The sequence below is a fragment of the Struthio camelus genome, chromosome 1 (genome assembly GCF_040807025.1).
Source record: "Struthio camelus isolate bStrCam1 chromosome 1, bStrCam1.hap1, whole genome shotgun sequence".
NCBI lineage: Eukaryota > Metazoa > Chordata > Aves > Struthioniformes > Struthionidae > Struthio > Struthio camelus.
Window position 1 is genome coordinate 209,144,985 of NC_090942.1, and position 15,714 is coordinate 209,160,698.

The 15,714-nt window shown below is 42.0% G+C and overlaps 1 protein-coding gene across 2 annotated transcripts in view; it reads left to right on the forward strand.

Moving 5' to 3' along the window:
* The first annotated feature begins 1,544 nt into the window (after window positions 1-1,544).
* Window positions 1,545-15,714, forward strand: part of TRPC6 (transient receptor potential cation channel subfamily C member 6) — a 108,578-nt gene continuing 94,408 nt past the window's right edge. For both annotated transcript variants that reach the window (XM_068930397.1, XM_068930398.1), the window contains exon 1: window positions 1,545-1,711. In XM_068930397.1, coding sequence (XP_068786498.1) covers window positions 1,569-1,711 — 143 coding nt within the window. In that variant the 5' untranslated portion in view covers window positions 1,545-1,568. The remainder of the gene's footprint in view (window positions 1,712-15,714) is intronic.

Below are 15,714 nucleotides of genomic sequence, written 5' to 3' on the forward strand. Positions count from 1 at the left end.
AAGCTTTGGACCTTTTCATAGACCTCCTCCTCTTACAGGTCGCAGGTGAGGTGAATCTCAGGGGCTCGCTGCCTAGTCATTAAAACCATGATCTGGCAAATGCTGGCAGTGTCAACCTGCCCGTATAGTTTGTAAAGGAGGGTGCTGGATTTTGCCCAGTTAGTTTCTCAGTATATCACCAAATTAGGAAAAGGTGTGTCTGTGTGAGGAGGAAAAGACTATATGCTATTCAAATACTGGCAATGCCTTTGATAGGCAAAGACAGTAGGGGATGAGGGAGAGATTTTATTAGAATACATTTGTTTTAACTATACATTTACAACATTTGGTTATAAATATTGCCTTATGAAAGGGTTAGCCTATTATAAGAACATCAAAGGTGCCTATGGATCAGAGTATACTATTTCTTCAGTACCTTCCATTTTTTCAGAAAAGATAATTTGCAATTAGTTCAGTACATTTAAGCTATTATGGTGTACATATGTAAATTAAGAACATCGTCAAAACAGCTGAAGTGCTATCATTGAAAAAGAAGAAAGTAATATTAAGTGGAATGAGTTTTGCTTAAATATCATTACTGCAAGGATAATTTTTTGCTAAACATGGCAATATATTACCCCTGTTCTTATCTGACGTTACTAGAGATGATAAAAACTAGTTTTGTTGTGGAGCGGAAGAATAACCTGTATCTGTAAAAGAATACAAGCACTATAACCAGTGTATTTCTAAGATTAAAAAAAAAAAAAAAAAGATGAGCTCGTACTTCGTAAAAGTCGGAGTTAACAAGTACGCGTGCGCTAGGACTCCTGGAAAACTGAAGGGTTCGTTAAGTATGATCTCTTCAGATCATCTTAGGCCATGTATTATAAAAAGTAGTTGAAAATGAAGCACCTTTCCGCATCGAGATAGATGAATACCATCCCTCTGCGGTTTGTTTGTTTGTCTGGTTGGCTGGCTGGTTATTTATACCCCTATCCAGGCGGTTAAACCTTCCAAGGCGGGCTCGGGCAGGCAGCCCCCGCAGACGCAGCTCGCCTGTTGCAGTCACGGCGCCAGGGCAGGGCTGGCTGCGGGGGCGCCTCGGCCGGGCAGCCCGCAGCGCCGCTGCCGGCGGAGCTCGGGCCCGCGCGGGGGGAGCCCCGGGGCCGGGCGGCGCGGCGCGCAGGGCCCCCCGCCGCCGCAGCCCGTCGTGGGGCGGACGGGGAGGGCCCGCCGCCTCCCGCCCCGCGCCGCGCCTGGCCGCGGGACCCCAACTGAGGCTATACAAACTTTTCCGCCTCCGCGCACAGCCGCGTCTCGCCCGCAGAGCGGCGGCGGCGGCGGGAGGTCGGGCTCGGCGGACACCGTGACTCTCACCGCGGCGGCGGGGCGCGGAGAGGCAGCGAGGCGCGGCGCGGCGCTGCGCGGCGCTGCGCCGGCCCCCGCGCCGCTTCCCCGGCGCTCCGGAAGGCGCCGCTGTGCGGCCGCGGGCTCCCGGCGGCGTCGCGGAGCGGCGCGGCTGCCCCGGCGGCGGCGGCGGCGGCTGGAGCGGGCTCGGCCGCGGGGCAGCGCGGCGGCGGCGGGGCACCATGAGCCAGGCGCAGCCTTACGCGCCGCGCAGGAGCAGCTCGCCGGCGCCGGGCACCCGGCGCAACGACAGCCAGGACTACCTGCTCCTCGACGCGGAGCCGAGCGAGGAGGGCGCGCTGCCGCCCTACGGCGTCTACCCCGCGTGAGTGCGCCGCGCTGCGCGGGGCTGCGCGCTGGGGCCGCCGCGGCCGGGCCGCTGGCGGCGCAGAGCGGGGAGGGGGCGCGGGGCGGCGCGGGACGGGGCCGTCCGCGGCGCGCTGCGCCTCGGCGGCGCAGAGCTGGCGGCGGGACCCTGCTGTCACCGCGTGTGCCCGCGGCCTCGGCTCTCTCCTCGGTCTCGCCCGCAGGGGAGCTGGGCAGTTTGGTTTTTAAAAAGTAAAGAAACGCCAGCCGTGCCTCCCTATCCGGAATCCAGAATTCGCCTTCAAAGGTACGGGCAAGTGGTACCGAGTCTCTTGTAACACAGGTGGGAAAGGGAGCCGGTCGGTTTCCGGCTGGATGCGGAGCATGATATGAACAACTTCGTTTTCATTTAAAATCGGCACTGCGGGTTTAAAGACGTTATAGAAGTCTTGACTTCTATGGTCAGTCGTTCCCAGTTACTGCACGTTATATTCTAGTTCATGAAACCATAATCCTTTCATTACTACATTTTGTCAAAATCGTATAGTTTTGGGTAACTTGATTTTTTGAAAGTTCTGCTGAATAGTTATTTAAATCAGCTAGGTGTAAGAATATTTGCAACTGAAAATAAATGAAACATATAAATTACAAAGGTTCCAGGAGCTGCGGTTTTTAAAAACCAGGTCAGTTGACATTCACTGCTTACCATGTCCCTCCGGTTAGGTTTTATCAGCATGAGTTCTATAATTATCACTTGTTAATGTTTCTGTGGAAAAAGACATCCCACAGAGGGGGAAAATGCGTATTAAGCAACCCGAGAAGAGTGCTAAAGTCTCAGATGATTGCCGTAAGATGTGCACTTTCTTTCGTACGAATTGGGTTTTGCTGCTTGACTGTTAACTCTAGCTATCAGCCTCAGTAGTCTATGCTGTTTTATCTCTGAGGGATTTGTCAGCCACATATGGACTAGATGGATATAGAAAAGGAATAATAGCAGGGAAACTGGCAATATTGAGACTGTTTGGGTATTTAGGAACTCAGTTAAGAAAAACCAGAGTTGTTTGAATTCGCTATTGTATTGCTGTTCCTATGTGCCTTTACTTAGAATACTATTTCGGTAAGACTGTGTAGCTATAAAAGCATGTATTATTGTGCACTGGACTATCATCTCAAAATATATGAGTGCATCTGTCCTATGAATGCTTTCCTAAGGAAAATCTAATGTTGATTAGGTTCGGGAGAGCTGCCTAGATGGATGTCATCTCTTCAGTTCCTAAGTCCCTTTGTTGTAAACTATTAGTTCAGGATGGTTGTGCAGCTAGAAGAGGATATATTTTGCATGATTTAAATTATATTTTAAAACAAAATCTGCAAGAGCTGTAGAGTGCTAATATTTTCATTTCAGCAGTATGAATCTGTGCCAGCAGCACAAGTATGGAGATCACCTCACATCATCTCAGTGTGGCAATGAGGGAAAGCCCATATCCAGATCAAGATGCTTTGTAGAACTAGACTAACACTAAATACAGGAATTTATTAGAAGTCATGCCATATCAGGGGCTTAGATGACTGAGTCTGTGGTCCAGACAGGTCCCTCCTCAGGGCCCTGGAGTCCTTCTTGGAGGGAAGGTGTTTCCGTAAATCTTTGTCTATTCTCAGACAAGAGTTCCCCGGTTTGAGTGACAGGTATAAAGTCGAGGGATGAACCCCTTCTCAGTTTTTATGTAATAACGACTGAAAAGAGTGCTTTAAGAAACCTAGCTGTTTTTTTTTTTTTTTTTTTGATGCAGAATAGGCATAGGGGAGCTGCTACGTGGAGCTTCTCCGGATATGGAAAGGAGCCACCTTGCAGGCACCCTCTGCAGAGCCTGGGTGAGAACTGCCTGGCGAGCTGGGTGAACGCAGTCAGTCTGGGCTCCCTCAGGATGTGGTGGTCACAGAGCACGTTCTGAATTTTGCCGCCTAAAGTCCACCTGTATCATATTTTAGGTACCTCCTGTGAATCTGGCTCTTTCAGCCAGAAGCCGTTAGTTTTACTCGTGACTCCTGTATGTGAACAGGATCAGATGGCCCGTTTTAAGGCAATACTGGGTAGAGGCTTTGTAATCTGTGTGCAGAAGAAATACTTTTCTCTACTTTCTTTGAAAATCCTCAAATGACCAGCATTTATGATGTTGTTATGGTAGAGAGCACTGTGTGAATCATAAGGTCTTTGGAGATCCTGAGCGTACTACTGATTGAGGGCCTGTATTATCTAGACAGATAAATTATGCAAAATCAGTAGTTCATGTGCTGTGAGTCCATCTGGACACAGTGCACATGCCTTACCAAGCCTCTCCATTTGTGCTTATTCTTTAGCTACTTCTCCAGAAATGTGGCAGCTTATGGTGTTGGTTATGCTGTAAAGTGCCATTTTTCCATTAAAGTCCGAGTGTGAATCTTTGGCAGTTTTTGGAAAATAAAAACCTTGGGGTCTGTGGGCCTGTCTCTTGAGATGAAACTGTGTAGCCCTTGAGAGTAAATGGTATGTGTGTGCTGAAGTGCAAACACAACAACATGCTTTTGGTTAAGTTAGATAATTAAAATAACCCTCTGGCTGGTATATTAAAAGGTTTTAACTAAAGCTGTTTAAATTTCAATCAGAACATTTCTTGACATTTTGTCAAACTAATTTGAAAATTACATAGATCATTTACACATGCAAAAATGCCTTAAGAGCATCCTGTGTGGTGGTGGTTAACGCAGAACAGTAATGCGGAGTCCAGCTGAGGCCCAGAGGATCTGAAGCATACCTCCTTTTACACAGCACTGTAGGAGTAGCACACTTAATGGTGTAATGTGGTGTAATACAACTGTCACTCCGAATATGAAAACTGTTTTCCGCCAGTGGTAATTTAGTGCATATGCTGACTTTATTGCAGGTGTTGTTTTTAGACCTTTTTTTTTTTTTTCATATGCTGCTTTGTGACTGCCTTGAAGTAGTCTAGTGGCTGGATTATAAAATGACTTTTAAGAAAACTATTTCTTGTATTTGTAAATAAAGCCCCAATTCTTCAGATAGTACTACTTTAAAACTTTTAATTCATTGATGTTACTCCTGAGCTTTAATAGACAGTTCCTTTATGACAGCAAATGATTGCAGATGATTTTTCAGATGTTTCATTAATTGTAAAATAGCATGGTTGAAAATGCAGAAAATGCAGAAAATGAAAATCAGAATAGCTCAGTGATCATCCAAACTGGACTGCTTTTGTGTCAGTGAGTTCAGCAGCATTGGGTTATTCTTGGTTATGGTAAGCTGAGACAGCGTAGTGCGCTTTATTATGGAAGTACATATGAACTGGAAAAATATTCAAAACACTGACCTGTCAATATGTTAATGGGCTCTGTGGGTATGAAGAGCATCACTTGGCAGACTTAACTTAGATATCTGAGGCTTACATTGAGTTTCAGTACTTTCACTTCACAGCGTGCATCGTAGTGACTACTGTGCATCACACTGCATCAGTAAGAGTTCAGTACCACTTTTTTTCTGGAGAACAGCTTTACTGCGTCTGAGGCAGCTGCTACTTTTCTTGCAAGAAAGATAGCCTGGGCTCAGCTGCCCTGCTGAATAGGATCATGCAGTTTATTTGTCAGTAAGTGGGTAGAATAATCTTACCTTTATTTGCAGTATGTGGCAAAACCAAATTGTAATGGGATTTCGTGCAGACATGTCTTACTTTTCTTTGAATTCAGACTCTTTGGTAGAAAAAACACACATCAGACTCTCTCCAAAAGTTGTAGATAAAACGTTTGCAAAAGACGGTGCTATTTTCATAGGAATTCAATAGCTGTAAATTAGAAACCGTGTATACATAAAGACTCTTTCTAGTGATCCTCTTTTATCTAGTCTTCTAGTCTGTCCCTTAATGTATCAAAAAATACATTTCCACTTGTATATCAAAAGATGCGTTGCCTGCTGAAATACAAACATTTGGGCATATTATTCTTCTTGTACAAGTATTTCAGTGGCAAAGAGCCTGGTTTTATAGTTAAAAGAGAGGATTGAACGTGCGATTTAAGGTCGAACCCGAAATATGAGTGCTGATATACGGTGGGGTTTGGAAGTGGTAGTACATGTATGTAAACGTCCCTGCTGAAAATTTGTCATTGAAGAACAGATTGTCAGCATATTGACTTAGCGAGACTACACTAATTCGGTCAGACATCTGGTTATATTGCCTATTTATACTTTGAAACAATTTGCATTGTGAAAAACAATGTACTTTCTCATACATGTGTGGAAGGACAATTGTGCGTTAAAGTGTCAGTTGTAAAGTAAATGAGGCACACAATATCAGATGATAACAGGGGAAAAAAGGGCTCTGAACTGCATAACTGCCTTGAGGCGTGGATTATTTCTCAGCTTCTGCAGTTTTCAAAACAAGCGTTTCTTGGTATTATCAAGCTCAATACATACTTTTAATCCCTTTCTTTGTTAAATAATATGTTTAATACTTTATTTCCTGCATGCATTATAGCAGTTTCTGCTATTGACAGAGCACCATTTTTATCTTCAGCCTCAACTATCTTGCTTGAAATGACCTGTAAAATTATCTTCCAGACTCCTCATTAGACATAATCTCTTCAGGGAGCACTGTGCAATGTGGCAGCTGTGTTTCAGATTGCCAGTCCCTTTACTGAGATGTTATACCCTCTGAAAATATGTTGCAATAACTTGGTTGACAACAAAAAGGTGGAAGAATTGGTGGCGGGAAGATTTCCTTTTATAGCCTAGTGGCTATAACACTTTCCTATGAATTAGGACTAATGGATCCACTTCCCACTGGGCAGAGGAACAAGTCAAATCTGCAGCTCTCATATTTTGGGTGCCTGAATTTAATCCCTGAAGTCTTGCATAAAAGAAGATCATCACTCTTCTTACCAAGTTCCAGAAAATCTAGCTTTTAATTCCTTCTGCATTTCCTTCAAGTATCTATAAGAGAAATTTTCACTTTCAACTTAAGACATGCTTTGTGTTGACTTCCACTTTTATTTCTTAAGTACGCTTTTGTGTGAATGAAGAACAGCAAATACATATTTTGCTTCAAAATCAAAAATAATTTATTTTTGATATTTCAACCTGACAGGTTAATTAGTCCCCCCCAAAAAAAGTCACTTTATCTGATGTTTCCTGTGTCATCAGAAGTGAGAAAAAATAAACCATAACTGTGTTTTGGGGGGCTTTGACCTTCAATAAAGATTTCTTTTAAAAGAGCAGCAGAACAGACTAGCAGTGTTTATTTCATCTTGGAGAGCTGAGACCCATGGCTAGTGAGTACTGTTGAAGCACAACTGTGCAGCTCAGTCCATAAAGTGAATGATGCTGGCCAGGGATAGGAGCCAGTTTGCTCTTTTTGGAAACAGTCTGTTCCAGTACAGTCCTTGAGCAGCCTGAGTATTGCCTAGATCACGTTTCTACAGGATCTCTTCATGCTTTTGAAGCTGTTGGAAAAACAGTGAGCTTCTGTGAAACTGGTACAAGGCTGCAAATTACATCTCAAAGGTGAGTCAAACCATATACGTGCATTTTGGTGAAGACTGATGTGATTTGTTATATTTAGTTAAACCTTGGCATAGTCACTGTATATGTTCAGTAATGTAGCAGTGAACTTCCTTTGGTTAACTATCTTGCCCGTGCAGTATCCTGGGATAGGATTTCATGATTTTGGCTGATCTGAGATTTATTTATTTATAATTCTGTAGAGTTATTTATACTCCTTCGTAAGGAAAAGGGTACCTATGCAGACCACTGTCACGTAGTGACTGAACAATTGAAAGTTGTCTGTCTTAAGGACTTAAATCTGTAAAACTTGAAGGCTGCCTTGTAAATATAAGTCATTTGTTAAATTTGCATGAGGAAGGTGGAGTAGAGAAATAGGAATAGAGGAAGAAATGTGTGGTTTGTGTATGGCATAATTTTTTGTTACCGCCTTCCCAGCAGCACTGGACCACTGCAGAAGCTGCAAGTTTTAACTGGCTACTTGAAGAATCCCTGCAAAGTATCAGTATCAGAGTCTGCCTCATCCCGCTTTCGCTAGGCTTTTCAGCTCAGCGAATGTGAGCAAAAGAAAATGTGGGCAGTTATCAGTTACTGCATTCATCAAATTTTTTATAATTTTCCTGGGATAGAGCAATCTTGATTTCTTACCTCGGACTGCGATGCAGTGCAAGGCAGTGATTTAACAGAGGGCTGCAATTTGGCAGAGCACAAAAAGAGCCTTACGTACATGTTAACCTGCACACACACGTGCACGCATGCGTACACACTCGTTAACACAGACCCATACAAATAATCTAGTCAACAGCAGGCTTAAAGGATTTGGGATGATAAGCTATATTTAAATATAAGTTTTGATAATTAAATGTGGACAGAAGGCTTATTGATAATTAAACTACATGCAGTTTTCTTTGGAATGGATTAACATTTTTATCTTGCAGTAGAACAGTTATTATTTGTTAAGCAGTGACAATTTAAATACGTAATCAAGTATACTATTTTTAACATACTAGAAAATATGGAATCTAATGTGAGGATGACTAAAGTCTGGGTGTATTTTCTATATCCGTTTCTAGACAACCACACTTTTTCATACCATTAATACAATGGACAGTACAGCCTTATTCTCCCCTCAACCTAACATATTGAAGTAGGCATTTATGAATATCAAAAAAAGAGCTTTGGCACAAGGAAGGAGGTGTGAGCTTAGGTACAAAAAAACCCAAGTAAGTGGAATAGTAGAGGAGCTGCAGATGAAGAATTGTCGTCTTGGGTGCATTCTCAAAGCTGTGCGGGAAGTGCAAATAGCTTGCTTTGTACAGCTGTTGAATGCAATTTCCTCTCATTTAAAAAAATCACTAACTCAAATAAAATGGCGAATGTATTGCGAATGTGGATTTGTTGTGTGAAGCCTTTGTTGCGGATGTCCCACTTTCTTTTGATGTGGAATTGCAGTGATGGAATGAGATAAACAGTAGTAGTAGTAATCTCGAATCGCTCAGAAGTAGCTGTGACACCCGCCTCTCTGCTCGAATATGCCTTTGGTCATGCCCCTAGTCACACCGCTGTTACTGTTTCTCTCTCATGTATCATTAATGAGAAGCAAAAGCAACCTGAACTTGCCCCCTGCCAGCTGAGAAGAACGTGACTGAGGTGCTTTTTTTTGTCCTTAGAGATTGATTAGATACTGGTTATGGTGTCAGTACTTACCTTGGTGAAGAAAGTAAAGAAGTGAGACGTTCTATTTTCTTTTTTACAAAGCTGTGAGATCTTCCCATTATAGGTAGAAGGAAGGATCAGGAAATCCAGAAACCAAAAGGTTGTGGTTGATGCAAGTGGGATTAAAAAACAAAAAAAAGGAACAAAGTACAGAGCACAAGGTTAGGTGATCCAGCGCTAGCAGTTTTACAGAATATCAGACTGAGAAATTTCATATAATTTGTGTACTGCTTTGTTACCAAATTTTGAAAGAAACAGTGCATCTCTTACAAATGGCATCACGTGTGTTACGTTCTGGTCCCACTGAAGTTAGTGGGAGTTTTCTGGGTAGCCTGGATGTCTGACAGACTTTTATTGCAGATTTAGTTCCGCTGTAAATGAACAGCGACAGGAGCTCCTCCTGACCACCTCCATGATTAGCTGTGAGAGCAGATGTACGCTCGGCTTTGTTGCAGCACACGGGTATTTGTGCATACCGCAAGTTGAAGTCCCTCAGCTGTATAGGACCTCATATATTTCTAATCTGACCCTGGCTAATCCCTGCTGGTAAGGACAAACTACTCCTGTTGAGCCAGTTGAACTGTTACTTTGAAAAACCTTTGATTTAACTATGACATGCAAATAGGCAGTTTTTGACTCAGATAGGAACAGGAAATACCCTGAGACCCAGGGCAGGAAGGGCTATTAGTGGCCACACAGCTGTCCTGCTTCCTCCTGAACTGTTTCTTTTATCACATCTGGCCTGGCATAACTAGGAAATAGGTGTGTGCCTGGCAGGCTGGTTGCTTGGGTGGACTGCAGTGCTGATCGGGTACCTCCCGTCTTCTTTTGCCAGCCAATGGACACTCGGGTCTGATCTTCCTCTTGGGCCTCGTCTGGATTCTCAGTGACAATGAACTGGGTTTCGTCTGTCCTGTATTTTGACTGAATTTAAGAATTTGGGCTGATCGCTTAGAATCCTTTTAAAATAGGTGATTCCCTCATGTTAGAGTCTGAGTACCTCATGTTTTCTTTTTCTTGTGTAAGATTTTGACTGTGCAGTACATATGTCAACAGGTTAATACATGTTGTTTTTCCTCTTTTTTTAAAATAGAAAATGCCACAGCCAGATCAGAGTGCTAAACGTTGTCAGGCCTGTTCTGTGTACCTCTGTCTTAGGCCTGCCAAGTGGTAATGATCCAATATTTGGCACTTTTTCTAAGGCTCTCGAAATGCATTGCAAACAGACATGTAGTAGACAGGCCAGCTCTCACCCCCTTGCCCTATACACACACTGAGACATGCGAAGCAGGAGCGCATGAGCTGGGTCTGGTGGTGGGAAGATATCTGCTGTGTATGGTCACTGGGACAGGAGATCTTTCATCCATCCCTCACGGTGGCATGAGCAAGGATGCAGTGCTTAGCACCACTGAGGTATATGTTAACTCACAAGCCCCCCTAGATAGGGACCTTAGTGCTAGGGAGGATTTGGACGCTAGTTGAAATAGTTGATTGTAGGCTTTTTTCCTAATCATTTGCTGTAGTACCTCATTATTCATATGCACCATCATTTAGTTACTTTCTGGTGGTTTCTAAGCATATTTGGTGTTTTATGTGGGATCGGATGACTTACATTGATCTCTTCATTTTGATATCCTCTTAGAAAACACATGAACCTTTTTGAATATTATTCCTAACAATTTATTTTTCGCGATCAAAGGGTATAAATCAATTTTCGCTTCCCTTTTGCAATGCAACAATTGATTTTCTGCATTAGCTTAGTTCTTCTCTGCTAATCTTCTTTATGCGTTATTTCCTTAAGCTAATTTTGAATTACTTTCAATTTTAAGGATTTTTTATTATTTGTTAAGGAAATATCACAAGTACTGGCATTTTCTTGTTCATGATCTGCATGGGCAAAGTTTATTGGATTATACATGAGTTGAAGACATACTTCTTTTCTTTTTTTTTTTTTTTTTCCTTGCTAGAATTATTACTTTACAGTTAATTGCAGTAAACCTAATATGATCCAAGTACATGAAGTGGAGAAGGATTTTGAAATGGGATTTTAAAGGTTGGGACGGTTTTATTCTGGACACGTAAGGGAGAGCAGGCCTTTTGTAAGTTAATGTAAGTCTGTACAATACTAATGGTATTTATTAAAAGAGTAATCCAGCACACTTAGAACTCCAACGTTTCTCTTAGCTTGGAAATGAGGGATGAAACGATGTGCTTATGGATCTCTCTGCATCGTGTCTGCTTTGCTTTTAATTTTCTCTGTGCATTTGGCTGTGGATTTGTCCTCATAGGAGCATGGAGGCTAGTGCAGTTACTCAGGAGGTTCAGGCTGTGCGCAGGGTCAGTATGCTCCACTGTGCCAGGCTGGAGAAATTAAATTACTTCCAGTGCACTGGGAGACATGAGGATGTTTGTAGTAGAACTTCCAAAAAATCCTTAGATACATTTAAGTCTTACTCTGACTAAATTATGTGACAAATCAACTGCAAAAAGCCAGTTGCTGGATTGCTGCACTTGCTTTTCCTCTCTCTAGCTCCTCTTTATCTCTTAGCACAATATTTTTATTAATTTCTCAAGATGGCTTATGAAGACTTAAGGTTCTGTAGCTTTCTTGAGTTAATTCTAGGATCTTTCCCTACAATGTAATATTTCATGTTTCTTTCTGACTGTTAAGTGTAGAAATCTCAATTCAGAAATGCAGTAACTGTTCAGAAAAACTGAGTCTTAAGTGCAATGATGCCTACAAAAGTTATAACTTAATTATTAGTTATAAAGGAAATGGGGTGAACATTTCCATGGACAGTAGATAATTTGGGTGCCCTAACTAGTCTTCTCACTTCAGGGTCTTAAAAACTAAAACCATACAACATCGAAATTACTGGAAGGTTTGGGCCACAGTCCGTATTACTGTTTTGTGAGTCGCATTGAAGTCAGTGAAGCTGTGACCGTCAGTATCGTTCTGTGGATATTCTGCACATATTTAGGAATTATGGCAACGTGGCATTTACTGTGTGCAGGATGAGCAGTAAGTGTCTTGAACAGGTATCTATGTGTGAAAAACAAGCAAGAGAATGAGTGGAAGAGGTATATAAGTATATGAAGAAAAGATTTGTATTATTTAAAACATCGTGGAGAGCGTTGCTGACAAAAAAGTCAGCAGTAGCAATATCTCCAGAAGGTCTGCAGAATGAACTAGGGTACTACTTACTGTACAAAGCAGTAGAAGTGAATGTTTTCCATTTTTATTCAGGAAGGAATTTTAGAGGGTTAGATCAGAAAGCTGTTTAATCATTTAGCAACAGTCTCATGTGAACACATTGGTGGATAAACAGCCACTGATGTGATAGTGAAATTTCAGCACTGTGTTGTATAATAAAATAATAATGATCTTACCTAACAAGTTGATATATTAATTATACCCTGGGATTTCTTATCCACAGCCACCTCTAGGCTAAAATACAGCAACACTGTAGCATAGTTGAAAAATAATCTATAAAAAGAAGGGAAATATAAAGAAGAATCTAAGCAGAGATTAACAGAGATAACGAAGCTAATGGCTCTAGTCTTATGACACTGGCTGAGGATCTTTAATGGCCTGAGGTTTCTGTTTGTTTTTTACATCAGATCTGAAAAACAGTAGAAATGTCCTTAATTATCGGGGAGAGCATTCACTAGCAGTTCAGAGGGAAAGAGTATCTTTTGTGGATTAACCACCTTCAGGATTTCTGGCCTGTCTCCCTGAGCCAATGGAGGAGCCCTTGGTGCAGGAGTAGCAGCGCTATGGTGTATCTGGGTGCCTTTTCTGACCTCTGCCTGTGATGAGACGTACTTCTTACTCCCAGCAAGCAAACCTTGATAAACCAGGGGGTCAGAAAAGGCATGAGGTACGTAGTGAGGAAGAGGGGCAGTAGGGAGGCTTTTTGGGGCACAGTGCAGTTCCTATCCAGATTTCCTTTTGATCACGACTGGAGTAAGGGCTGGGAGGGCTAGTGCATGCCCAGGTGTCATCCCAAAGACAGCATGCTGGCACCCCTAAGGTTGTGTGTGCAAAGGTGGGAAACTTGCTGGGACCTGCTTTCTTCTCTGTGGTGCTCTTCAAGCTTTTTTCCCTATGTTAGGAGTGGCAGAAGTCTCTCACCCTGCAGACTTGCCATGATTTGGTTTCAAATCCTATATCCTTTAGTACAAATGTCAGGAACACTACCTTCTTCTTTTGCTTTTGATTAAGACGTAGGATTTGAATTTGAAAGTTGGGAAAGCTGCTGGTACCTGCTTGCTTCTCCGTGGTGCTCTTCAAGCTTTTTCCCCTGCATTTGAGGCTGCTGCTTGAACAGCAGGAGCAGCAGCACGTGTCGGGGAGGGACTTGTCCAAAACGAAGCATCCAGCCTGGCCCATTCTCTGGCCCTCTCTTCAGTGCATGCAAAGAGATAGACCCCTTCAAAGGGTAGTTCATCAGACCCATTTCAGGAACCGTGTGAATCACATTTGAGAAGTTTCCTTCTCTATTGACTCTAGAAGGAGATTTAGCAACCATTGTGGGTTAGGCTTCAGGCTTGTAATTAGTTAAAAGATGCAGGTATATATATGCCATATATTACTACAAAACTGAATTGCGGATATGAAAATGCCACTGGCAGTGAGAATGTTTAAACATAAATTTTGAAGTGTAAAATGCATAGAATGAGATAGTAAATTACACATTTAAATCCATATTCTTAAAACTGTTCTGAATTTTGTCATAAATGGTGTGTTCTTTTGATTTTTTTTTTTTTTTTTTCTCCGTTGAGTTTGAATGGGTAAGATTGCCAGGCAAGCTGGATAATTTGAAAAGGATGAAGTAAAACATCCTGGACACAACATGTCACTGATTAAGGTGTCAGTCCTGTAATCTTGCTTTTGCCTGAAACCTTCACACAATGTGATTAACTAGTGTTAATGGAGCTCTGCAGGGACACAACAGTCTATCCCTCAGTCTACTGACAGGACAGAAGACTGAAATATCAGAGGCAGTTATAGCCCATTTTACTTAACTTCTCTGAATTTTAAAAACAGACAGCTGTCCTAGTAACTAAAGTCCTGGGGAATGATTGTGGCTGAATGTCAGCTTTGTGTTTCACAATGTGCAGATGCACTGCCACTGACTTCAATGGGATTTCCATTTGTATGCCTGGGTGAAGAGTATTATCCTCAGTCTTTAAGATCCGTGAATGTATATTTTGTATTGGGATTCCCTGTATGTTCTGCGGTATATCTTGGTGATTAATAATTTAAATATGGAAGAAAAGATGATGTATTTCTGCAACAGACTATAGCAATGAGAAATCCATGATACACAGTAAACAGGTTGCCCAGAGAGGTTATGGAGTATCCATCCTTGGAGATATTCAAAAGCTGTCTGGACACAATCCTGGGCGACGTGCTCTAGGTGGCCCTACAGGAGCAAGGGGGTTGGACTAGATGATCTCCTGAGGTTCCTTCTGACCTCAATTGTTCTGTGATTCTGTGAAATAGCATATAGTTCTTTGACTAAGACTGACTTGTGAGAGATTCTAGCTCTTGGCTACTGAACATTTAGATTGACTTACTTTTTCTGGGGAAGGGAGAATTAAGAGGAGTATTTTGCATGTTAGTAATCTGCCCTGCATTAGAGAACAGAGGAAGGAAGAAAGACATATTGCAGGTAGACATTAATGACTTTATCTTATAACAAAACTAATTTTGTTTCTGATCTTAAATTCAAACTTGAGCCAAACAATTAGAGTGTATTCTTGTGTGTTCATTAAAAATTTCACTTATAGTATGCAGAAGTATCAAGTCTGATTAATTTTTAAATAAATTGTAATGGAGGATTCTATAGAAGTGGCACAAAAGATTTTGCAGAATTTCAGTTCTTCTATTTACTGCCTTCACGAGTTGGTCAGCATGGATAAAGTAGAATTGTTACTGGTCACATCACCTAGTTTCGAAACAGATTGTCATACAGCTAAGGCTGTGTTTCCTGTGACATTCTGTGATGTCAGATCACATTCTTCCCACTGAATTATACACATGGCTCATTGACATCACCTTTAGTCAATTTAAAGCTTCTGCCTGCTGCCCGCAGGCTTGTACACACTCAGGTCCAGAATGTACCTCCGTTAGAACCAAGGTTTTGCTCTGTAATTTTTTTAAATTGTAAAAGAGTTAATTGCCTGCAGTTTGCATGACACCTACACAGAAAACATGCACGGTTGCTGTTCAAGAATGAATGAAAATGTGTATTTTTAATATCTCAGTGACCTCAGCATTGATCGATTATTATTTTTTCCATTCACAAATTATTTCAATGTATAGATTTTATTTCAAGTGGCTAGCAACTGCCCTTGCAGGAATTGAAGGAAGGATCTTGCCCTTTATTAATCATAGAAGAGCCTGCCATTTTCTTCCCCAAAGATAGAAGTCTCATTTAGAGACAGGAGTATGGTTTTGGAGAATCAGAACTGCTTGGGACAGACAGGAGCAAAGCATCTTTTTGGAGTGAATGGTCATTTCCGAATGTATGTTGTTTTACCTGGAATAGTTCTTTGAAATATATCAACATTGTATTGGGAGAGGTGGGGACTGTTGTCTTATTTAAGATTTACCAAGCAGGCAGCCCCAGAACTGACCCATCCTGACGCATGATGGCTGGCTGCCTTTTTGCCGCAGGAAATGCGGAACAACATTTGGAGCAGTAAATGTCACCTGAAGATTCAGGCGCGTCCTCCTCCAGCAGTTGGGGTGG